This window comes from Cavia porcellus, unplaced genomic scaffold (assembly GCF_034190915.1).
Source record: "Cavia porcellus strain 051 isolate PalLab524CR breed Dunkin Hartley unplaced genomic scaffold, mCavPor4.1 scaffold_16, whole genome shotgun sequence".
Taxonomy (NCBI): domain Eukaryota; kingdom Metazoa; phylum Chordata; class Mammalia; order Rodentia; family Caviidae; genus Cavia; species Cavia porcellus.
In genome coordinates this window covers 28,882,831-28,907,542 of record NW_026947499.1, presented here as the reverse complement: position 1 = coordinate 28,907,542, position 24,712 = coordinate 28,882,831, and the positions used below count along the sequence as shown (strand labels likewise).

General features: G+C 43.0%; 1 protein-coding gene across 1 annotated transcript in view; it reads left to right on the top strand.

Moving 5' to 3' along the window:
* Positions 1 to 24,712, top strand: part of Pi4ka (phosphatidylinositol 4-kinase alpha) — a 148,211-nt gene that overhangs the window by 101,651 nt on the left and 21,848 nt on the right. Inside the window, exons 24-34 of the mRNA XM_063226035.1 lie at positions 4,302 to 4,372; positions 4,455 to 4,579; positions 6,157 to 6,238; positions 6,541 to 6,624; positions 7,795 to 7,884; positions 10,749 to 10,868; positions 13,997 to 14,089; positions 15,501 to 15,657; positions 15,917 to 16,044; positions 20,730 to 20,888; positions 21,097 to 21,248. Of these exons, the coding sequence (XP_063082105.1) occupies positions 4,302 to 4,372; positions 4,455 to 4,579; positions 6,157 to 6,238; positions 6,541 to 6,624; positions 7,795 to 7,884; positions 10,749 to 10,868; positions 13,997 to 14,089; positions 15,501 to 15,657; positions 15,917 to 16,044; positions 20,730 to 20,888; positions 21,097 to 21,248 (1,261 nt within the window). The remainder of the gene's footprint in view (positions 1 to 4,301; positions 4,373 to 4,454; positions 4,580 to 6,156; positions 6,239 to 6,540; positions 6,625 to 7,794; positions 7,885 to 10,748; positions 10,869 to 13,996; positions 14,090 to 15,500; positions 15,658 to 15,916; positions 16,045 to 20,729; positions 20,889 to 21,096; positions 21,249 to 24,712) is intronic.

Below are 24,712 nucleotides of genomic sequence, written 5' to 3'. Positions count from 1 at the left end.
GAGCCAGTTGGGCTGGCCAGGAAGGACAATGCAAGGATTCTGGAAGCTTTCTCTGCGGGCAGTGTGTGGGGATTGGGAGCCTGCTTGAGGCTAGATGCCTCTTCCCAGCAGGAGTAGGGTTGGGGTTCAGGGAATGCTGATAGGTCTCATGCACATGTTCTTGGACCACTTTGGGGAGAGATGCTATTAACCACCAACTGCTATTCATGGGTTTACTCCCCTCATCCTTACTCCAACTCTCATTTATAGAACAACCAATAATTTTTTGCTCTTTTGTACTAGACAGTTGGCTCACTCAAAGACTCTGGTTCTACGAGGCAGAATAAGTGGCAACAGTCAAGTGTAGGTGCCTGCTTATAATCCTAGCACTCAGGAGGCTGAGGCAGGAGAATCACTGTAAGCTGTAGACCAGCCCGAGCTACTTAAATGAATTCAAAACCAGCCTGAATCATCTAGCAAGATCTTGTCACAAACAACTACAACAACAACAAAATTGAAACTGCCAGCCCCTGAGAGACCTAAGAGCCTAGTACGTCTTTCCAGCTTCCAAGGGAATACAGATGGAGTCAGATCCCTTTTGGAAACTGGATGTCTCACTTACCCTTTTCTCTGTGCTCCAAGTTGCTGTTGCTGTCATCAGAGGAGACCAGATGGTACTTAGAATGATTTGCCTTCACAGGCACCCTTCATTTTTTTTCAGTGTGCTATCCTCTTCTACATTGTTCTCTTTTTTGTTTGTTTGTTTTGAGACTGGATGTCACTTTGTAGTGCGGGCTGGCCTTGAATTCACCACTATTGTAGCTTAGGCTGACCTTGAACTCATGATGGTCCACTTGTCTCAATCTCCCAAGTACTGATTTTAAATTGATCATTTGTTTTGGGTCTGAGCATGGTACTTAGTGTAAGCCAATAAGGGTGCAGCTATTGAATTTACTTTTCATTTTCTTTGCTAAAAGAGATGGGAAGGAAACAACATCAGAGACACATTATTTGTGAGTTTTTTTTAACTAAGAGTGAGGGTATGTGACACATTTAGCGGCTTACTGAAGGAGTGAGCTCCATCTATCCCATGCACGTGTAAGCCAGGTCTCCTGGAAATGCAGCCAGGAGCTTGATGCTCACCTGCCAGTTGCATAGTTAGTTCACCAGTAATCTGGAGCTAGCTATAGATACAAGAAAAAATATGGCTGTTTTTAAAAGCAGAAATCTCCTTAGCTACTACTATGTGATATTTTTTGGCATTTGACCACTATCTGATTATTTATTAATAACTGAGAGATTCAGTTTTTTATCTACCTCATATATAAAGTTACATATGAAAAAATATACTAAACAAATAGCCTAAATTAAATTTCATGTCCCCAAGTCAGCCTCCTAAGGAGGCAGTCTCAAGGTTGCAAGGATGAACTGGCTGTGATGTGTCACCCCATTGATCACCTCAGTTGATTTGGCTGATCTAGCTGGCTCTGTGGGAGTCTGCTTCCTCCCTCACCACTCCAGGTGCTTCTCTTTGAAGTTGTGTACTTGGTTGAAAAGGATGACCTTCCCAGATAGAGGAGGATGATCTTTGGTCAAGGTGTAAGAATAGATGTGGTACTCTGCTAGAACCTCTGAACAAGTTCTCAAGAAAGCAGTCCCAGCGAGGGAAAGGAGCCAGGTTTGGTGGAACATGCTTGAAATTCTAGCATTCAGGAGGCTGAAGCAGGAGGATCACTGCAAGTTAGATGCCAGCTGAGTGTATGTGGTCTCAAACCAAACCAAACCAAACAAAAACCAAACCAAACACAGAAGAGAGAGAGAGAGAGAGAGAGAGAGAGACAGAGAGACAGAGAGAGACAGAGAAGAAAGAAGAAAAGAAGGGAAAAAGGGTAGAAGGCTGAAAAGGGAAAAAAATCTCAGTGGGGTGTTGACACCTGTAATTCTGAGTTTGGGTAGAAGGATCACAGTTTGAGTTACTCTTAGGCAACTTAGTGAGAAGGCCCTCAGTTCAATTTTCAGTACGACAAACACACAAAAGAAAGAAAAAAAATTATCTACCCTTGGGCATCTGTTTAGGACACTAATCACTTTCCATTGTGCTGAGATTTATTTCATTTTTGAAATAAATAGCTATGAAAAGACTGTATGTCTCAGGCTGTGTACTAGGCCTGGGTTACAATGCTGACGATACCTACTTACTCTCTGCCTATTGTTGAGCCATCTGAAAGGCACTGGCTGAAGGGACAGTGTTGTGGAGGATGAAGTGGCATTTTCTTATAGTTCTTTCATTCATACTGTGATTCTCACTGCATTCTGATGCTTTTTAATATCCTGCTTTGCACCCTTGATACAGTGATCACAACCCATGCTCAGATCTTGGTTTCTAAATGTCATTCTCCAGTAAAAGGAACCAGAACTCCGTGGACAAGTAGTTGACTCCAGGGAGGGATAAGTTAAGGAAAATACAAAAATGAGCTTGGAATACTTTGTAGAACAGATTAAGTACTCCTCACCCAAAATACATGGAACCAGAAATGTTACAGATTTCAGAATTTTTGCATTTTGCAATATTTGCATAGACTTTACTGGTTTAGCACCCTTATCCAAAAATCCAACATCTGGAATGTGTAAACTATAGGATTTTTTTGTGTATATGTGCATGTGATAATGGCTTGAATGGTAGGGATTGAAGCCAGGGCCTTTTCACTGAGCTACATCTCCATCCCTTTTTAAATTTTGACAAAAGCTCTCACCAAGTTACTAAGTTGCCCCGGTTGGACTCAAACCTGCTATTCTTTTTTCTTTTCTTTTCTTTCTTTCTTTCTTTTTTTTTTTTGGTCTTTTTGAGACAAGGTCTCACTGTGCAGTTCAGGCTGGCCTTAGGCTCACTTTGTAGCCCAGGCTGGTCTCGAACTTACAACGATCCTCCTGCTCAGCCTTTTGAGTGCTAGGATTACCACTCCCCGCTAAACCTGCTATTCTTCTGCTTCAGCCTCTCACAGTGCTAGGATTACAGGTGTGCACCACTGTGACCAGCTTACCTCTGCAAGTTTTTGAATCTCATGTTGGCCCTTACAATGTTCAGATTTTGTAGCTTTTCATTTGTTTTTGGTAGTGTTTCAGATTTTCAGATTAGGATTGCTCAGCCTGAACCATGAAGTAAGGATGTGCCAAGAAAGAGGAAAAGACAGAATTAATAAGAGACATGTCAGGACATAGGAACCTACCTGAGAGCTTCAATTAGAATGATTTGAACTACAAAATAGTTAACCTAATGAGTACAATAAGTATTGAGTCCATGCTGAACAGATTATTGAATAAAAAGGAAGTAGGGACAACCTTTCCTTACACAATCCAGTTAACAAAAGTAGAATGAGCAGGGGAAATAGGAAATCCTCCTGACAGCAAAAGTAACTACTATAGGCAGAATCTATAGAGGGATGCTAAAGTTAGTGGGCAAAATTTTTAAGAGAGACTGGATGTCTATATGATCTCAAAGTATTTTTTCTAATTATTAATCAGTTATTGTGATTTTTAAGTGTCATCTGCAAATCCTCTTCAGGAGATGGTACTTAATTCCCGATCCCAAGTGTGAGTTTGTTGGCTCAATTCTAGCATTGAAAGGGAAAAATAGTCACTCAAACCAAGTGATCAAGGTTAAGTACAATCATGATAAAGATATGAATATCATAGGCCCTTTATCTGATATGACTATAGAAGTGAAGTCTCTAAGATCCTTGTCTAATCACGAGCAAGTATCAGATACTTAAAATATCTGTGACCTTCAAAAGTACCACGATCATGAAGTTCAAAGACAGACCAAGAATCAACACAGATTAGAAGTGATGAGCAAATCCCTTGTGGTATCCAGAGTTGAATCCTATAACAGAAAAGGAACATGAGGGCCGGGGATTTAGCTCAGCGGCATAAGCGCCTGCCTGGCAAGTGCGAGGTCGTAAGTTCAATCCCCGGTACCGCAAAAAAAAAAAAAAAAAAAAAAGAAAGAAAGAAAGAAAAGGAACATGAGTGGGAGAACTGAGAAGTTCAGATAATGCCTCACATTTAAGTAGCAGTTTTATCTGTGTTCATCCAAATTCAACCTGATTGTATAGCAGATGTTAATATACAGGAAAACCAGTGAAGGGGGCATGGAACTGCTGTCTCTGCACTTGGCTGTAAGTCTAGAATCATTCAAAAGCAAACATGGCGTTGTGAGCCTGTATTCCTAGTTACTTGGGAGGCTGAGGTGGAAGGATCTCTTGAGTCTTTGAGTTCAACACTAGAGTGGCTGTGCCTGATCCATGGAAACCTTTTTGTTTCAGGGATGATGCAATGTGTGATTGCTGTCGCAGACAAAGTGTTTGATGCCTTCCTGAACATGATGGCAGATAAAGTAAGCCTCTTCAGAGGATGGGTGAGCACCTGCTGTAGAGAAGCGCACAGGGCTACTATTCTCTCTTCTTTTCTAACTCTAGGCCAAGACAAAAGAAAATGAAGAGGAGCTGGAGCGACATGCTCAGTTTCTGCTGGTGAACTTCAACCACATTCACAAGAGGATAAGGAGGGTGGCGGACAAGTACCTTTCTGGTCTGGTGGACAAGTGAGTTCCATTTCCCACTGGTGCTTCTATGTGAATGTTTGTGATTTGGGTGAAGGGAGCTCATCCTTACATCATCAATCCAGAAGACAATGGAGTTAGAACAAAAACTTTCAAGGGTGATGTAGCCTTCCACAGAATGTCAGTGAGTTTGCTTCAGAGTCTGAATTTACTCCAGAAACCTCTGTTAATTCTGAACTATTGAGATTTTGTGGGGAGAGTCTGTAATAGTGCAGGCCAGCCTTGAGCTTAGTATGTAGCCCACGCTGGCTTTGAACTCACAACACTCCTATATCAGCCACCTGTGTGCTGGGGTTATAGTTGTATACCATCATGCCTGGTGAGGATTTTTACAGTACCTCTCTTGCTGATAGGAGTCGTCTCCTTGTGCCTCTAATCCCACCTATGATGGGAAGATCCATCCTATTCTGTCTTAGCCTGGGGTCCAGTCACCATTCGCTAAGTACAGTGAGTAAACTGTAGGCTTCTCAGGAGCAAAGTGCAGACCGACCTTTTCTTTCTATCTGTGTGGTGGGAACCAAAGCATACTCTCTTGGGACATATCCCCACTCCGATGAGAACTTTCACAGGTGATCTGCTCTACCCTCTCTGAGGTGTGAAGGCATTGGTAGTATATAAGCCTGCCTGCAATTCCCTAAAGGTCCAGGGCTTTGGGAGCTTGCCACAGATCTATCATGCTTGGTCCAAGTATCTGCAACATCTGAGGTGCAGAAGCCAGTCAGGAGCTACAAGAACCAGAACAATCCCAGCACTTGGGAGGCTGAGGCAGGAGGATTGTTGCAAATTCAAGACCTGACTGGGCTTTAAAAAAATCAGCTTAAGGCCAGCCTGAACTGCATAGTGAGATCCTGTCTCAAAAAGAAAAAAAAAGAACCAGAGCAAGTCCTACACACATGTGGCACGGGTCTGAGTCAGGGTTTTTGAGCAGTGGGCCATGAATGTTTAAGGTTTGCACAAAGGTGCTGCTCCTCTAGTCCTGGGCCATCAGAATCCTCACCTGTTACTTTTAGTTGCTTTTTCTCTTTACTCTAGGCAGTGGTGGCAAACCTGTGGCACATGCCACAGCAGGCCATTTGTATCATTGAAAGCTCTAAAATGTTCACTATCATTAACCTAGGGTAACATGCACACATTTTCTATTTGTGCCATGATGTGAGAAAGTGAGGAAACCCTAGCTGATTACTAATAATTACCTAATTACTGTTCCTTTGGAAAGAGAGGGTAAGGCCTGACTAGTGTAACTAGGACAGCCGGTTATTATCAAGAGTTGAGGTAGGCCACTTGGAGTGTGTCTGGCTCTGAGGAATGGGACTTGCTGGGCCTCGGAATTAATTCTGACCAGGTACTGTCCACTTCCTGTGAGAGCCTGGTGAGGGCTGGTGCCTGCCTGAGGGGTGTGCTAATGTGCTACCTTCAGCAGCCATGAGCAGATATGGCTTGTGCTGGTGCAGGGGAAGGTGACTGAGGTGTCCACCCCCATTATCCCCACCCCCACCAGGGCAGGCTAGGCACCTGGGAAAGCTTGATTCCTGGACCCTGAGAGCCTGCTTTCAATGTAGGTTTCCCCACTTGCTCTGGAGTGGGACTGTACTGAAGACTATGCTGGACATCCTGCAGACTCTGTCCCTGTCGCTGAGTGCTGTGAGTATCCTGAGCGACCTTGGGCTTCCCAGTGCATCCTGTCTTCCTGTGTTATTAGGTGTTCCTGTAGTGATTGCCTGAGACTAATTTATGCTGTAAGTGATGAATTTGCTCATGGCAGAGTGGGTAGTAGCCCAAATCCTGCCTGGTATTTCCCAGTAAGCAGTACCAGGTCTGGAGAACCATTGTGTATGGGACACTGGTGGTAAGGGGTGGCAAGTGTACTGCTGCCCTTGGTCAGAGACTTGGCCACAACCATTGCAGAAAGGTACATTGGAAGAGGACTGTTACTGTGTTTGCAGGATATTCATAAGGACCAACCCTACTATGACATCCCGGATGCACCCTATCGGATCACGGTTCCTGACACATATGAAGCCCGAGAGGTAGGCCCCACCTGGTCCCTACACTGAGGGCCGTTTTCACTAAGTATTCGCTATTCCCTAAGTATATCAGGACAAGTACTCAACTACTGGATCCTTCTGTCCCTGTGGTGAGGAAACTGATCAACATTGGGGTCCTGCGCAGAGGGCAGGGAATAGCACTAGCCTTGTCTGCCTCTTCACCTGTGATTTACAGACACATTCACTTGAAAACATACCACCTTTGCTATTGTGGTAAATGAGTGACATGGCTTTGGTGTTGACCAACAGGCAGAGTAAGTAACTCCAAATAAGGAACTGAGTGTCTCCTCTCCCTGACTCAGTTAACTCAGAACCCCTCCTGTGGCAGGACAAAAGCTCATCTCAACTCAGCTCATCTCAGCTCAGCTCCAAGCTCCTTCAGCCTGGAGCAGGACATAGCCTAACTCAGCTGTTAATCTGAGCAGGAGCCAGACCATCGTCTCTGGGGAGTTCTTGTATAGTGATACGGTGCATGTGAGGATATTTGCCACCAACGACAACCTGCCCTTCAGTTACTGACGCAGGATGTATCACACTGTGGCTCCATGATTTAGGTCCTGCCACATAGCCTTGAGCAAGAATTACAGACCACAGTGTATGTGACTTCCTGTCCTCTGGAGCCTTGGTGTTAGAACATGAACTATTAGGGCTACTAATAGTTCAGGTAATATATTACCTGACTATTAGGGCTACTAATAGTTCAGTGCCAGGTAATATAGAGTGGATAGCTTAAGGAACAGAAAATTATTTCCTCATGGTTGTGAGTGCTTGAAGTCCAAGATCAAGGTGTCTGCAGAGTTGGCTGCCCTCTAACTACAGTATGTCCTTCCGTGATCTATCTGTGAGCATGTATTCCTGTTATATCTGGGTGTCCATATTTTCTCTTCTCACAAGAATACCAGCCAGATTAGACTAGAGACCATTCCCGAGGCCTTTTTAAATTTAGTTGCCTCTTTCAAAGTCCCATCTTCAAATGCAGTTTTATTCTGGGAGTTAGGGTTTTATGAACATTGATCTTATGACCATTCTGGGAGTTAGGGTTTTATGAACATTGATCTTTTGGGGAAAGAAGCAATTCAGCCCATGTCAGTAAGTATAGCAGTCCGGATAGTCTGACTTCAGTTTTTAAAAAGCATTGTCGCCTACTTCCAGAGCATTGTGAAGGACTTTGCTGCACGCTGTGGAATGATCCTACAGGAGGCCATGAAGTGGGCACCCACGGTCACCAAGTCCCACCTACAGGTACTTTCTTGAAATCATCAAAAGACAATGTTTGTGTGTGTTTATCATTTTTTATTTTGTTTAATACATGTTTGCAATACGTAATAATTACATTCATTGTGGAGTACTGTTACATGTAGGCAATCTCAATAGGCTCCTTTAAGCAGTGTAGAGAGCTTTTGCACAAGCACAGTGAACTCAAAATACAAATGGCACTAGGATAAATAAACAGAGACCAAGAATATTAGTCAAGTTTAGAGCCTGACAGTACTGGATACCCAATACTAGGACCTCACTGTGCTATTCTGTTAGAAGCATTGATCAGTGACTGTGCTGGACAGGGCAGCAGGAGAAGAGGTGGCCACCAGCATGGGCAGGCTCAGACCTGACCATCTAAGCCAGATGAGGTGCCAAGTCTGTGGCAGGACTTGAGGCTGCTTGTGAGATGAGTGGAGGCCGTGTGGTGGACAGAGAGGCCACAAGGAGGTAGAAGAGGTGTGAAAGCTGAGTGCATTAAGTGCACCTTACGTAGAATCAGGGACCTGTGTCCTAGTAAAGCTTTTCCTGGAAAAAGACTATGTAGGTACGTGAGTAGGTACATGTGAGTTTTTTTTTCAGACAAAAGTACTGGCTTGTAAATGTGGATGACTGAAAGGTGAGCCAGTGTTCTAGAGACAGTCGAACAGACAAAACAAAAATGCCACAATATGTGAGAGTAAAAGGGGGTCAAAAAGCTGGATGTGGTGGTGCATACCTCTAATAATGAGGCAGGAGGATCAAAAGTTCAAGCCCAGCCTGGGCAATTTAGTGACTTATTAGGGCTGGTGACATAGCTCAGCAACACAAGGGCCAGCCTGGGAAGTACTGAGGTTGTGAATTTGATCTCCAATACCCGCCCCAAAAAATTCAGTGACTTACTGAGAACCTGTCTCAAAATAAATAAAACAGCTAGGGTATAGAAAACCTGGGTCCAATCACTAGTACCTCACACAAAATGTGTGAGGCAGACCAAAGATAAGAAAAAAACCACTAGTAGGAATCTAGGTTAGTAAAGAGCAGGTGTGTTGAGAGGAGCTTGAGAAATTGATCTTACATTTCAAGACCAATTCAAAAAATGTTTTAGAGTCTGGGCCTGATAGCTTATGCCTATAATACCAATTAATTGGGAGGTTGAGACAGGAAGGTTGCAAGTTTGAGGTCAACCTGGGTAACATAGTGAGATCCCAACTCAAAAAAAAAAAAAAAAAAAAAAAAAAGAAGAAGAACATAAAAATAGTTTCTGGGTGTGGAATCCAGGAACAGTAGAGCAGCCAGCTCCAGGAGGCTTTAAGGCTGTTTGGAAATGCATTGTACATTGAACATGGGGTCTGTGTCTAGGATTGCTGTGAGTTTCCTTTCTCTGCAAAGGAATTAAACAGCATGGAGGTGGGGTGGGACCAGTGGACCCACAGGCTAAGCTGCACAAAGCCACTGGGCCTAGTTAATAAGCCACCCCATCATTTGATACCTTGTAGCTTTCAATTTGCACACTGGAACTCTTCAAACTGTGGCAGCTTTTCCAACTATTAATATTTAGGAAATGTCTGGTTGCTGTTATTTCATGTAGGCTGCAATCTAAAGAAGAGAAAAGCCCTTTAATTCCTAAAAGATTTAGTTGACAAAGTCAGTAGAGAACAGTTTTTGTTTTCCCTAGCATTTTCTCAGGTAAACCTGTCCTAGAAAAGAAGTGGAAAATGTTAGAACTTGAAGTGCTGTTTCCCCAGGTACCCCCTTGGCATCCACCCTGACCCCACTTTGCTTTTCCACAGCAGTCAACCCTTTCTGAACTCCCACTATCACACAGCTCTCATTGCTCAATCTCTCCTCCCCCATCGCTCCACCCTCAGAATTCCTGTCTACCCTCATCTGTGCCCAACACAGTGGTCCAGTTTTAATAGCAGAGCTGGTCAGTGTACTTCCTTTGTGTGTGTGTACTTCCTTTTAAACTTGATCATTAACTATTCTACATAACCATGGGGTCTGTGAATGGATTTCTGTGGCATAGTTTTGTGTGTACATGTCATGTGTATTTTTCTATGGGGAGTTAAGTTTCTGTTAGCCCAGAGCCTCCCAAACCCTGCCCCCCACCCCATAACTTTCCTCCTATAGGTGGTGCTATAGTGATATGAGCTCCTGTGGTCCCCAGAGCAGGAGGCCGACCTTCTACCTCTGGGCTCAGCCAGGGGTCCCTTTGCCCACAACACCTCCTCCAGTGGCCATCCAGGGGAGCCCAGGTTCTTGTCCTGGGCTTTTGGTGTCTGTCTCTGCTGCTTTGGGCAGCAAGGATGCTGTGACAATGACCAAGGCCTGTATGCAGGCTGCAGCCCACAATGCTGCACACTGTCCACAAGACCAAGAGCTTACAGCTTGTCCCCAGCAGCCAACATAGCTCTTGTAAGTGGTAGATGCTCAGTAACGAGTGATCATCTCCCTTAACTATGGGAAAGTGCACATATCATGTGACAGCAGCTCTGGGACTTGGGCCTTGCCATCATTCATAGATGAGCAGCAGCCAGTCTTGACCTTACTGACTGTCTCACCATTGGGGAGTGAGGTGCAGATGCAACACTGAAACTTAGTGCTTCCTCTGTTACTGCACATCTTACTGTTTGTTTGTTTGTCTTTTTGAGACAGAGTTTTGCTATGTTCAAGTTGGCCTTGAACTAACTCATTTTGTAGCCTAGGTTGGCCTTGAACTTGCAGTGATCCTCCTGCCTCAGCCTCCAAAGTGCTGGCATTATAGGGGTGTGCCATTATACCCAGATATTTTTGTTTGTACTCCACACCTTATTTTTAAGTTTTATTTTTCCCTCTATGTGAAATAGCATGTTTTCTTCCTGTTTCAGGAATACCTGAACAAACATCAGAACTGGGTATCAGGACTGTCCCAGCACACAGGGTTGGCCATGGCTACTGAGAGCATCCTTCACTTTGCTGGCTACAACAAGCAGAACACAACTCTTGGGGTATGTATGAGCCTCCTGCAGAGCAGTGACTCCCTTAATCCATGGGCACAGCATTACAGGAGTGGGAGGACTCAAGTGTATGTGTAGTATGTTATGAAGTTCCCTTTGCCACACGTTATGTGTGTGTGATGGGAATTGACAGGAATTGGGTGAAACCCAGGTTAAAAAAAAAAAAGAAGTGGCAGCTTAGTAATTTAGTAAGAACCTGGTCAAAATTAAAAATAAAATAAGGGCTAGATGTAAAGCCCCCTTAATCCCTAGTACCACAAAAGAAGACAAGGAAGAAGGTGGGAGATAACATCAGCCATTACAAGAGGCATTTCCTTATTGTGCTTATGTTTTTAATATATAGAATTATGGAGATCAAAGTTTGATTTATTGAGATCACATTTAGATTTGAGTATCTATATCCAAGAAGAAGGCAACTGACCTCTCTTAGACATGGAAAGCATCATTTCATAGTCAGTGTTTATGTGGAGCATTCACCAGACTTCCTGATAATCCTGGGGTGCTGAACTGTACACATGTACTTCAGCTTCATCTTGTTCTATTCCAGATTAATTTAGGGAATAGCAAGTTAACAAAGTACTGTTGAGTTAAATTAGAGCTAAAAGTTAAATGAGAGTTAGAGCAGGCAGTTACATCCAATGGTGAGACTGGCCTGGCAGCTCTGTGTTTGGCATCTAACAACTCCAGCCCCTGCCCATTACCCCCTCACTCAGGACTCAGTTAACCTGAACAGCAGCAGGGTTTTGTGAGGGTATATGCTCTTTGACTTTCTCAGCATCAGATTTGGGTTTTATATGGGAGATAGAGATTAAGCATCCAGGAGAAAGTATGGCAGGAACCCCTGGAACCCAGGCAGGAAGAAAGCAGCCTTTCCTAGGCCTGAGTGTGTGGGGGGCCTAAGGCAATGCCAGGGAAAACACCTGTCTTCAGACTTCATTTCATCATAGAGCACTCACTTCCAGGTCACTGCACCTTCTCCAACCTCTGCATGTGTGGCCAGCTGAGCCATGTGCCACCAGCACTCACAGGCTTCCTGTGTTAACAGTGCACAGTGGGATCAGTGCCCTCACCTGGGCCTCTTTACTGCTTGGAGGACACAGACAGGCCAGAAGAACTTACAGATTGAGAGTGCTCATGGTGAAGAGTAGCCCTTCAAAAAGTGATTTGGATACCAGTAGTGCCAGTCCTCAAAGGCTGAGGCAGGAGGATTGTAAGTAAGCCTGGCTATGTGGCAACTTATCAATATTGTCTCAAAAAATAAAAAGATAAATAGGGCTTGAATGTGCAGAGGTTCTGGGTTCAGTTCCCTGTTCCACACACACACACACACACACACGCACACACACACAATGCTTTTCTAGGCGCAGGCCAGCTGACTTCTGAAAGACCTATTTGGTCTAAAATATTTTAATTTTTGTTCTCAAAAAGTTAAATGTAAGTTAAGTTTTACCCTCTGATGCTAAACAGAGAATGATACATTTAGTTGTGCATCCAACTGTTAGTTGTGTTCAAGAACCTAAGATGCTTTTGCCCCATAGAAAGCACAAGAGAGTGCAGCATCCTTGCAACATCTCCCCTCATATGATACTTTGAGAAGACATTCTCAAAGAGCAGTCTCAGCAGCAGGGTATCAGAGATCTGCAACAGGAAACCTATGCAGAATCCTTCTGCATTATGTAGTCTCTTGGTGCCTACTATACTGTCCTCTGGCTGACTTACACTGGCGATTCTGGGCACAAGAGAGCAATTTCTCCCTTCAGAAGGGAGAGATCTGACGTGCACTTTGGCTCATCTGGTGCCATTTGTTCTGAGGGCTTTGTGTAATTTACTGCCTTGACCCTACTACCTGGGACAGCTGTGTGAGAGGGGCAGTTGTCCCCACTTACCTCTTTTTTTTTCTTTGTACTGGGGATTAAACCCACGGCCTTCATATTTGAGCTATATCCCAGCTCTTTTTTTATCTGAGACAGGGTCTCATTTAGTTATTAAACTGCCTGAGCCAGGCTTAAACTCAGGATCTTCCTGCCTCAGTCTCCTAGAGTGCTAGGACTACAAGCATGTGCTACAATATCTGGCTTTATCCTGCTCTTCAGAGGAGCACAGTGAAGTTGAGAGACACTAAATGCCTTCTCCAAGTTTCACAGATGATCAGTGTCAAGCCAGGCTTGAGTGCAGGCCTGCTTGATGGCAAAAGCCACACTGTCTGCAAAAAACATACAGATTTTTGTCTGATTTTTGTTACGTTTGGTACTGGGTACTGAACCAGGGACACGGTAGCACTGAGCTATACTCTTAACCCTTTTTATTTTTTGAGACAGTCTCACTAAATTGCCCACGCTAGCCTCAAACTTACTGTTCTGCCTTAGCCTCTACTGCACCCAGCTATGTGACTGTTTTTTAATAAGTTGGTTTAATATTACTATACAAGAACCATGTAATTTTCTTCTTGTTGTGTTTTGGTTTTTTTACCCAAATATGTATTTTCTTCCCTAACCTCCATTATACCTACTCTCCCAGTAAATAAAATCTCTCCAAACTGTAACAATTGAGAAATTCTTCATTTTTTTTAGTAACATCTGTATTTCATAAAGTAAAAATGGGTTGTTTCAATTTGTAGTAAATTATGCTAAAGGGAAAATGTGTGCTGCTTGGCCTTTTAAATGTGAGCCACTGGCTGACCAGGAGCTACAGAGTAGAATGCAAGGAAAAACCTGTGTTAGGAGGAGAAACAGTCCCCAGAAACAGTTGGGGCCCTGGGTCCAGAAGTGGGAGGACTTGGGAGACTGAGGCTCCTGAGAGGAAGTAGAGATGCCTTCATGTTCAGGGAACATATCTTTCCAGACATTTTTTTTTTTTTTTTGTACTAGAGATTGATAAGCTATGTCTGTTTGCCTTGTTTCTTAGTTTTTATTTTGAGACAGGGTCTTGCTGTCTCTAAATTGCCAAGGATGGGTTCAAATTCACAATGCTTCAGCCTCCTAGAGTGCTGGGATTACAGGTGCGTGTTACCACACCCAGCTTGAACTCAACTTCTTAATTAGACTTCTCTTTAGTCATTGTGTGTATGGAAAAAGGTATTTTTTTGACAGTCTGCAATAATTTTTACTGTTTTTCTGTAGGCAACTCAGCTAACTGAGCGCCCGGCCTGTGTGAAGAAAGATTACTCCAATTTCATGGCTTCCCTGAATTTGCGCAACCGCTATGCAGGCGAGGTAATTTTGTCACCACAGTGTCCAAGGGCTAGAGCATCCTCTTGGGCTGATACTAGTTGGCTCTTTTTTTGTGGAACATAAGTAATGGGTCTGAGCAATGTGAAATATGCTTATTTTAGGGGTCTTAAGGAGCATGGGGCTGACACTATTAGTATATTCTGAGGCATCTACTTCACATATGCATATTCTGACTATGCTGAGTCATTCTGGGTTTTGGCTTTTTTTTAAAGTAGTAGCAAACACTTGTTGAGTGCCATACATCTTCTGAGTACTGGCTGAGATGTACATACTATGATTATGGTTATACAGATAAAAAAAAAACAAAGGTTCCTGAATTTAAGTAACTTCCCACAGTCAGGCAGAACAGCTTTGGGAGCAACCTCTGTCCCCTCTACTTTGAAAGCTGTCACCCACCATACTGCAGTTTATTTCACTCTGACTAGTTGCTTCACCTCTCTAGGCCTCGGTTCCCTCATCCATAAAGCACAGAAACTCATTGACACTATTGACAGTTGTGCAGATTTGTCAGTAGCCTGATCTGAGGGTGGCTCCTCTCGACCCCCAGAATACTCTGCCACTTGTTTATTCCAATGACTGTTCTTCAGTTATGAATCTTCACAAATAGAACCCACGCTGAGTACTTGTGGTTTTTGTTTTTTTTAAGCACAGAGTTCCCTATGTACTTGAATTCACACAATCCTCCAGCTTCAGCCTCCTGTGTGCTGGGGTTGCAGGCATGTACCACCATCCCTGGCTCTTTGCTGAATGGCTGTTGTCCACATTCTGGGAATTGCTGAGAGTCTGCTACGTTGATTTGAATACCATGGTGGCATAGGGAGGTCTAAATTTGGGAGATCATTATTTTTTTGAAACAGTCAGATCTTCTTTACAGTTTATAAATCAGAAAACTGCACTACCTGGGAAAAAGTTATATCTGCCTTTAAAGACAATGAGGCAGCTCAGCAGTAAAATGTTTGCCTAACATGCATGAGGCTCTGAGTTTAGTCCCCTCTACTTCAAACAAACAAAAAAGGCGTAGCTGATATTGTTTGAATTGTTGAGTTTAGAAGAATTTCACTTATCTAGTCCACGTTTATGTAGTCCTTTCAGGGGTGAGACCATGGGCATCACGTTGGGCACAAAAATAGACCAAGTCTCCACCCTCAAGGAACACCTGCTATAGGGGGGATGCTAATAGGCATTTCTAGAAGAGAAGTTCTTTTAGAAAAATCTGTGAGGGGCTGCAGTGGTAAAATGTGTTTATCATGTGGTCCTATGTTCAATCTCTGGCCAATACACATGTATGTGTGTGCATGCACACGCACAAACACACTTGCTGGTCTTACCGTGAACATAGGTGGCTACCAGGGCCTCACCAGATGCTGGCTGCTGATGAATGTGCTTCTTGCAGGTGTATGGAATGATTCGGTTTTCAGATGCCACAGGCCAGATGTCTGACCTGAACAAAATGATGGTTCAGGATTTGAATACAGCTTTGGACCACAATAATCCTCAGCACTACACACAGGCCATGTTCAAGCTGACTGCGATGCTCATTAGTAGCAAAGGTAATGCACATAAGCCCTGGAAATTCTGGGTCACTTCTCAGTGAATGTTTGCTGAAGTGGTTCTTAACAAATTGGAGTCCTTGCTAAAGAAAAAGTGATGCTCCCCAGGTGAGCCCTCTGTGACTTCTCCCATGAGTGGAAAGTAAGTAAAAGGCCACTGTTGGACCCAGCTGGAGCTGACTGTCCTGTCAACCTGGAGAAGCTGGCTTCAGATTCAGCCAGGGTCAAAGGCCTCTGAATAACCTACTTTTGGTTCCAGATTGTGACCCGCAGCTTCTCCATCATCTGTGTTGGGGTCCACTTCGGATGTTCAATGAGCATGGCATGGAGACCGCCTTGGCCTGCTGGGAGTGGCTGCTGGCTGGCAAGAACGCAGTGGAAGTGCCGGTAAGAAACTGACCCTTAGTGCAGGCCTGTTGTGAGATGGAAAGTGGTTGCCCTGGCAAGATCCTGGCAAGTCTGTCATCCTCTGAAGCTTTGGTCTTCCTCACAGATTGTGGTGTTTGTGTCTGACTACACAAATGTGGGAACACAGAACATAGTGTATGTTAGATTGGTTTTTGTAGAACTGGTGTTTTTTCAAAAGCTTTCGATATTGAAATTGGAAGATTGTCAGTTGAAGCTGTTGTGGCTCTGATGGTGCACATGTGCATTTGTCGATGAAGATGGGGTTTTTTGGCCTCTGTACTTTGAGAGCAGCCACCTTTCCCTGAATCTGTATTTTTGAAGTTTGTATGGTGTAAGACTTATAGACAAGATTATACAGGCTAAGTATCCCTCATCAAATGATTCTGGATTTTTTTTTTTCAGATTTTGGAATGTTTGCATATATAATGAGACATCTCAGGTGGGAGCCAGATCTAAACACAAAATTGATTTACGCTTTGTGTATACCTTATGCACATAGGCTGAGGGAAATTTTTTACAATATTGTTAGGGTACCTGCCTTTTTATTCTGGCTCATTACATGAGTTCCAGGTGTAGAATTTTCAACTGGCTTCATATCAGCACTCAAAAACTTTTTTGAGGATTTGGGGTTTTTCAGATTTTCATATTAGGGTTGCTTAACCTGTACTCCCCTTTCAGCTGAGAACATCTAACCATTTAAAAACAATCAAGCTGATTAAATGAACACCTAAAAACTATTTATTTTTCAAAGATCCTGTTAACTTTTTGTGTGTGTGTGTGTGGTACCAGGAATTGAACTCAGGACTTTGTGCTTGCCAGGCAGGTACTGTGCCACTGAGCTATATCTTTGGACCTTGTTAACTTTTAAGTAACAGAATTTGATGTGGGGGATTTTTTTCTCTCCCTCTTTCTTAAGACCATCTGAGATAAGTAGTCAAAGTGGTCTTCTTGTCTTGTTTCTTGAGGGAAATTGAAGTGTTTCCAGAGGTGGCATTAGAATGTGTCTGGCAGGTGATGGTGGCAGTAATTGTAATGCCTTGCATTTGCCTGATATTTTATAGCCACCTAGGGTTCATATCACTGACACTATTCATAGCTCTAAGGAACCATTTGGGTCCAGTGAACTTTTGTGAGAGAGCACTCAGTGAGTGAGTGAGACGCAGTCCTGCTTCTCGGAAGAGGAAGATGACTGGGGTCCTGGGCTGTGTACCCACAGGATCCACTCTCTGGGACCAAGGGCTGCACAGGTTTCCAGTCTGGCCATCTCTGCTCTCATGCCAAGTATGCAGGAGGTCCTCTGAAGCCATGCTGTGGCTTGCAGTGCTCTGACTCCAGAGCTGTGTCACATAGGTTCCTCATAGTGAGAATAATAACAAGGGCATCTGTGTTCAAGGATGCATCCAGTAAGTGCTCACTGCTGCCAAGACAGTTGGTATTGGCAGAAAGGAACTCTCTCTAAAGGATGGTGATCCTGCCATTTTGTTCACACATTGCTTTATATACCTAATTTCTCCCTCCAGTCTGTGTTTTGTTTTCATTTATTTTACTATTACATATGTTATACATTATAAAGTTCCTTTTGTTCAGAAAGTAAAAAAAAAACCCTCAAAAATTAAGAAAAAGATTTTTAAAAGCCTCATAAATTTATACAAATATTTTTCATTTTTACAGTCTTCAGAAGTTTTCTATATGCACAAATTTATAATTATTTTCACCCTAAAGAATTTTCTTTAGTATTTCCTGTTATGTACTCTTACTGGAAATAAACTCACTTATCTTATGGATTACCTTCATTTTGATATATTTGAATATTCTTTCTGGACTAATATTTTAGGTTGGCTGTTTATTGCTAAAAGCATATTAGCTTATATATTTTTAAATTGTCTTTTGGCTTGCATTCTTTCTCAGTATTTTTCTTTTGGCTGCTTTTGATTTATTCATTGTACATGTTGATGGTACATAATATTTATAAACTCCTTGTGTGGAGTTGGCATTTTTATATAACACATTTTAATTCTTTTGTCATTCCCGCTCCCTCCCTTCACAATCCCTTCCCTCCATCTCTTGTTGTTCTCCCTTGATCTATCTCCTTACTTCCTGTTATCTCTTTTATTTTGCTCTTTATTTATAATTCAGCTTTTCCACATAAGAGAAATCATGCAATATTTAAGCATTATGGCCTCCAGTTGCATTCATTTTTCTTAAAGGCAAGTATTGTGATGCTTCTTGCTTTACTGTTGCAGCCCAAGATTGTTTTTGCCATTTAAGGTCTCTTCTGGTTCCATTTGAAGTTTAGGATTGTTTTCTCTATTTCTGTGAGGAATTTTTCCATGTTTGTGTGTCTTTTGCTTTTTTTCATTTTTTTCTATTTTTTATCTTTTTTCGGTGCTGAGAGTTGAGGTCAAGGAGGATGAGGAGAGGTTACAATTGTAATGAAAATCTTTTTAAGATATTACACTGATGTGTTTTCAGTTTATTTGTCCAGAGATGGTATTTATTCTTTTAGCTATTTAATTTAAGTGGTTTGGACTCTGTCCCTATGTTTTTTGGGGGGGTGGGTGGGTACTGGGAATTGAACTCACAGCATTGCTGTGTTCCTTTCCCAAAGACTCGGGGTAGTCTTAAAATAAATAAATACCCTTAACAAAGCCTGGAATAGCTCAGAAATGGGTATGAATAAGACTTCTTCAAAATGGCATCAGAATCCTTTTCATGACCCCTCTCCCAACTTTGCTTGAGGAGAAGGAGGTGATGGAAAGAATTAGGAAGAACCTGTTGTTTCTCCTAAGATTCGTGTCTATGAACAGCTCCAGCCCATTTCATAAGACAGGATCAGGACAGTTTCTGACCACCATAATCAAGCCACAGATTGTCCCAGGGCTGTGGTGCCCTTGAACCTCTGATCCCTGTCCATCCTCAGGATGTGTGGTTGGAGGAGGTCTGAGGATGGAGCAGAGAGGATGGAGCACTGCTCTCACCTAATAGGGCCCATGTGATGGGAGGAGAATTAGATAGAAAACGACTCACAACCCCCTTTAGAGCTTTAGATCCTGAAAGAACTTGTTCTGGCACCTAACTGTTCCTCCCGAGGACTCCTGTAATTTTTGTAGTCCTCTCATCCTTCTGAATAACACAGGTGTTTTAGGGCCCCTCTTGCCCATCAGGACAATTTTGCTGGCACCATCACCTATCCCAGCCCTCACATCCTAGTCTAGGTATTCTTCTGGCCCCCACCCCTAAATTCCATGTGGTTAGCTGACCAGCACCCCTCAGCAGACACCCCACACTCTGCTCCAGATGCCACCCCCCCTGGTTACCCGTCCCCCATTGTTGTAAATGCCATTGTCATCCTTCTCTCTTCTCAGACCAAGTGCCTTTTTGCCATCCCTGAATCCTTTCTATTGTACTTCGCAAAATGAGCCACATCTCAGGATTCCAAGCTGTCCCTCAATCCTAGCCTCTTCCATCTATGCCCTGGACTTTAGAGGTATTCCCTAGTCCCCTGCTTCCCTTGGCCCTCTCCACGTGCATCAGCCTCTAGGTAAAACCTGGGTCACATCGGGTCCCTTTCATTCCTTAGACCTGTCATGCCCACTGCTTTTGCTTGAGCTGCCTGAAGGGCAGACTCAATTTTGTGACCTAAGAGCTCCTGCCCACCCTGCCTTTGGACCCCTCACTCCCCTGGGTTGTTCTATTGTGGCCACACTCAGTCTCATGGCTCCTGTCCTTCTGGGCCTGTTCCCACCTGAGTTGTATCACCTGGTTCCTTATCTCAAGTGGCTGTATACCTCCCTTCTGGTTGTCTCCAGATGTCCTCTTCCTGCCAGGGCTTTCCTTAGTCACCCTGTTTAAAATGTCCTCTCAAACTCGACCACTCACACTGCTGTTTTCTCCTTATTGTTCTTCAGTGTCCCATATCGGTAGCTTATGTCTTGTCTGTGGCCCTTACCATTCACTTGTGGCATTTTTGGGCCAACAGAAGGATGGGTACTCTACTGGTCCAGACACCAGGTCCTTCTTTCTGCCTGCCATCTGAAAAACCTGAAAATTTGCTTTCCAAGAATGAGCTGGCACCCCTTCACTCTTGCCAGTATCTGCATGTCTTCTAGGCCGCTCCTCTGCTCCACCTGGGCACCTATCATCCCTCTGCATAGAAGAGGGCCTGAGTGTGGGTGGGCCCAAGGGAGCAGCTTGAACCATGGAGTTGCAGGCTTCCCTTGCTTTCCTAGATCACATGATCCATTTGGTAGGATGAAATTGGTAGGACCTGTTATAGGATGAAGAAAAAAGAAGAAGGATCTAGTGCCAGAAACTCAGCTCTTCCTTTACCAACTTAACAGGCCCCAAGCAAGCAACCTTACCTCCTCAATCACAGGCAGTTATCAGGATTGTTAAAGATTCTCCAGGATAGATCCTGTCCAAAACCCATAGAGCACCATGAACTGGAATGAAAAGAACCTAGCCTGATAAAAGGCTAGAAGAAAACACCCCAGACACTAATGTGGCTGAGCCCTGGAAAGTGGGTCATGAATGCACTTTCTTTATTCTTCATACTTTACGCAGTTTCTAAATTGTATCAAATGGTTGTATATTCCTTTTATAATTTAAACAATAATCTCCCATGCTTCCTAGAGGAGCTAACCTATATTTGTTTGTACTTGCAGTTTATGCGGGAGATGGCAGGGGCCTGGCACATGACAGTGGAGCAGAAATTTGGCCTGTTTTCTGCAGAGACAAAGGAAGCAGACCCTCTGGCAGCATCAGAAGCGAGTCAGCCCAGACCCTGCCCCCCGGAAGTCACCCCCCACTATATCTGGATTGATGTGCGTATCTGTCCCTGCATTCTACTATGCTCCTGCCACCTGCATTGTGGGGGTCAAGGCTTTGCCTGGGGCTATTAGCCTGGGGATGTGACCTGAGAGAGAGGGCATGACTGTTTTAGCCCTCCTCCATTCCCAGCTGACCTCACTGGCCCTGAAGTCAGGCTGGCTCACCTCTGTCACCATAGTGTTTTTCTTCTTGTCTAACCAGTTCCTGGTGCAGCGGTTTGAGATTGCCAAGTACTGCAGCTCTGACCAAGTAGAGATCTTCTCCAGCCTGCTACAGCGCTCCATGTCCCTAAACATTGGCGGGGCCAAGGGAAGCATGAATCGGCATGTGGCAGCCATTGGGCCCCGGTTCAAGTGAGTGCTTTCCTCCTGGGAGCATAGGAATTCCTGTCATTGGCATCAGGGCATGGGTGTATCATGTCAGGCAGTATGGGGAATATGGGTACTTGCATATAGTCTAGAGAAAACCTTGTATAGGTTTCCCAAAATGTTCAGGTTGAGCTTGTCAGGGACATCCTTCCAAGCTGCATGCGGCAGTGAGCTCTTGACTGGTTACAGCATCTCCCACCCCGATTCCTCTTGTCTGGACTTCTTCCTAGAACTTGGCCTTTTCCAGCCTCTGTTCCAGAACTGTGGTACCCAGGATTTGCCCTTGCCTAGCTGCAGTTCATGCTTTTGCTCCTGCTGCTTGCTCTGACCGCCTGTCTCTGAGCTGTAGACCATGTTCCTGTAGTCTTCTGACTGCTTTCTGGGGTCCATGCTTCTCACACCATTTGCAGGGAAAGTCCAGTTCTGTTATTGTTAATATGCAATCTGTCATATCCTATGCATTTATAAAAGGCAACAAAAATAAATTATTAGAATATGGTCTGCATTTGACCACCCCAGCAGTATACAATTGCCACAGCAATGAGCACATATTTCCTGTCTGCCTTCACTGACACTTGGTGAGCAGCTGACCTGGAGGGTGAGCCACCCACAAAAACACACATAGGAAAGTCACCTTGCCTACACAGCTCCCTCCTCTTGTTCTCCCCTCCTGCCCTCTGGGATGGCTTCCTGTCCTGTCCCTTCTTGTGTATCCAGATGCAGGTAGTTTTGGTTTCCCCTGTAACATATCTGGCTGCTCTTGCCTGCTTTCACAACCCAGCCTCAATTCACCCTCACCACATCCACTGGCACCAAGCAGCTACCTCACTGTAACAATGTTCCTATCACAGGTCCTGTGGCTCACATGAGGAGTGCTGGTTGGTGCCTGTGTCTTTGGAAAAATGGCCTTTTTTTTTCCCAGGGGATTGAACTTACAACCTTATGCTTGCCAAGCAGGCGCTTACGCCACTAAGCTAAATCCCTAGCCCCAAGATGGCCTTTGGGGCAGTCTTGTTGCACTATACCCTTCCCCCTGAACCAAACCTGAGCCCAGCCTGTTGTCCATGATCTTCCCAACCCCTGGTACTGATTCCTACAGGCACTTCCCTGTAACCCCTCGTACTCTGCTCCTGCCACTTGAGAAACTGCTTTTCCTCAAGGCTGTCTTGCTGCCAAACCTCTTAATGGCTGAGTTTCTGTCCTTCTGAGAGAAGAACCCTCATTAGCAGTAGATCCTTCTTTTTGTGGAATTTCTATGGATTTTTTTTTAATTTAAGGAGAAAAATAGAAAAAGGATACAAGTAATACAAAATTTAAAAAACAAACAGTAAGAAATCACTAGTTAATAGATTACATATTCTCATCTTAGAAATCGTTGTTCAGGTTACAAAATTAAAGCATATAAAGTGGACTTTCAAACAGTGAGAGTACAAACAGTTTTGTTCAATGATCAAAAAAACTCAGTAATATGATTATCTATCTTATACACTTAAACATATATGCAGTTATAACCTTTAGAGCACTTTCTTTTCTTTTGTATAATGACAGTTACACATTTTGGGTTTTATTGCTCCCACAGTTCTTACTACTTTTTTTGAAGAGAATAAAACCAAATGCAACATATCAGAACAGAGTCAGTCAAATTAAAAGGATGGACATAATAGATAATGTAAAAAACAAAATACAAGGTGACTAACAATGGTTACCATACTGCCTCTTGCTATTTTAAGAAGAATTGCCTATATCATCAGTTATAATTAAATTGAACAAAACAGTAAAGAATAAAACCAAAGCATTGGAGACATTTTAGGACTTTAAAAGATGATAATAGTCAACCAGAATGGGTGTCATAATGAATCTTCTTGTCTTCACAGTTGTTGCCTATACTTTCGAACTTGGTACTATCAAGCAAAGCAGAATAGGGGAAAATCAGCCAAAACAAGATGGAGAGGGCAATACAGGATTTTAAATCAAGTTAATAGGATATCAAAGTAGGCTACTATAATGTATCCTGCTATTTTTTATTTATTTTTCCCTTAATTAAAAAGATAAAAATAAAAAAGTAAATAATTAAAAAAAGGGGGGATTGAGATAAAAGAGGGCGTAACAACAGAACAGCACAGATCAAAACATAACCATTTAAGCAAAATAGTGTTTCACCACAAGATATCCTGACATAAAATAGTTACCATAGTGTCTCTTTCCTTGAAATCTTTGAGTATAACTTCGTATACTGTAGCATCAAACATATCAAGACAATGTAAAACCATTCAAGAGAATGACAGTATTACAGGGTATTTAGAATCAACTAACAGAAAATGAACAATGGTTTCTGTATAATCTCCTTGTCTATAAAAGTTTTTGTTTATATTATCACATATAATAAAATCCAATAAGATAGAACATGTTAAGACTGATGGAGACAGAAGAATACAAGTTTGATGGGACTTCAAAACAAGGTGATACTAAATCAGCACTAGCTATTTTGATGTCTTGTTTTCTCCAAAATAGCTGTTCGTACCATCCAATCTCTGCCTCATTTCTGTTGAGCTCTTTTTCTGTCATTTCTTGTCAGTTTGTCTTCTTCATTTCGCTTTCTGCTCCATTCATTGTGGCCTCTCTGCCACTATTTCTGGAATCTTGGTATTTTCCTTTTTTAGAATATCCTGCAGTATTCTCTGTAGAGTTGAATTGGTGGTTGCAAATTCCCCTAGTTCCTCTTCATCCTGGAAGCATCTTATTTGCCATCAATTTCTAGGGACAGTTGTGCAGGATATATCAATCTTGGGTGGAGATTAGTATCTTTCAAAGCTTGAATTATTTCCCCCCACGCTCTTCGTGATTTGATGGTTTGTGCCGAGAAGTCTGCTGTAATCCTGATGGATGTTCCCTTGTAAGTGATCTGTTTCTTGTCTCTGACGGCTTTTAATATTCTGTTCTTATATTGGATTTCTGGAATTTTGATTATTATAGCCTGGGTGTAGCTCTGTTTGGGTTGTAGGTAGCTGGGGTCCTGTATGCTTCATACATCTGAGTATCTTAACCATTTGCTAAATTAGGGAAATTCTCTTGGATTATTTCTGTGAATAGCTTTTGTAGTCCATTTGTTTGTGTCCCTACTTCTTCTTTTATGTTCTTAATTCTTAAGTTATAGATCTTCTTATCATCTTCTAGTTTTTGTATTATTGCTGTTTGTTTTTTTGTTATTTTTAAGAAGTTTTTTATTTCATGCTCCCATATTACAAGTCTGCCCTCCAGTTCAGATAATCTATCCTTAGTTTCTTTCAAGCTGTTATGCCAGTTTTTGATAGAGTTTTTAGTTTCCTGGTAATCTCTTTGAACCTGCTTCACATATTCTATTTTCTCTATTTTCTCCATCAAACAATTCTCCCCTTTTTTTCTGTTCTTCCATTCCACCATCTGTTTTTTCTTGGTCAGTGCTTAGCATT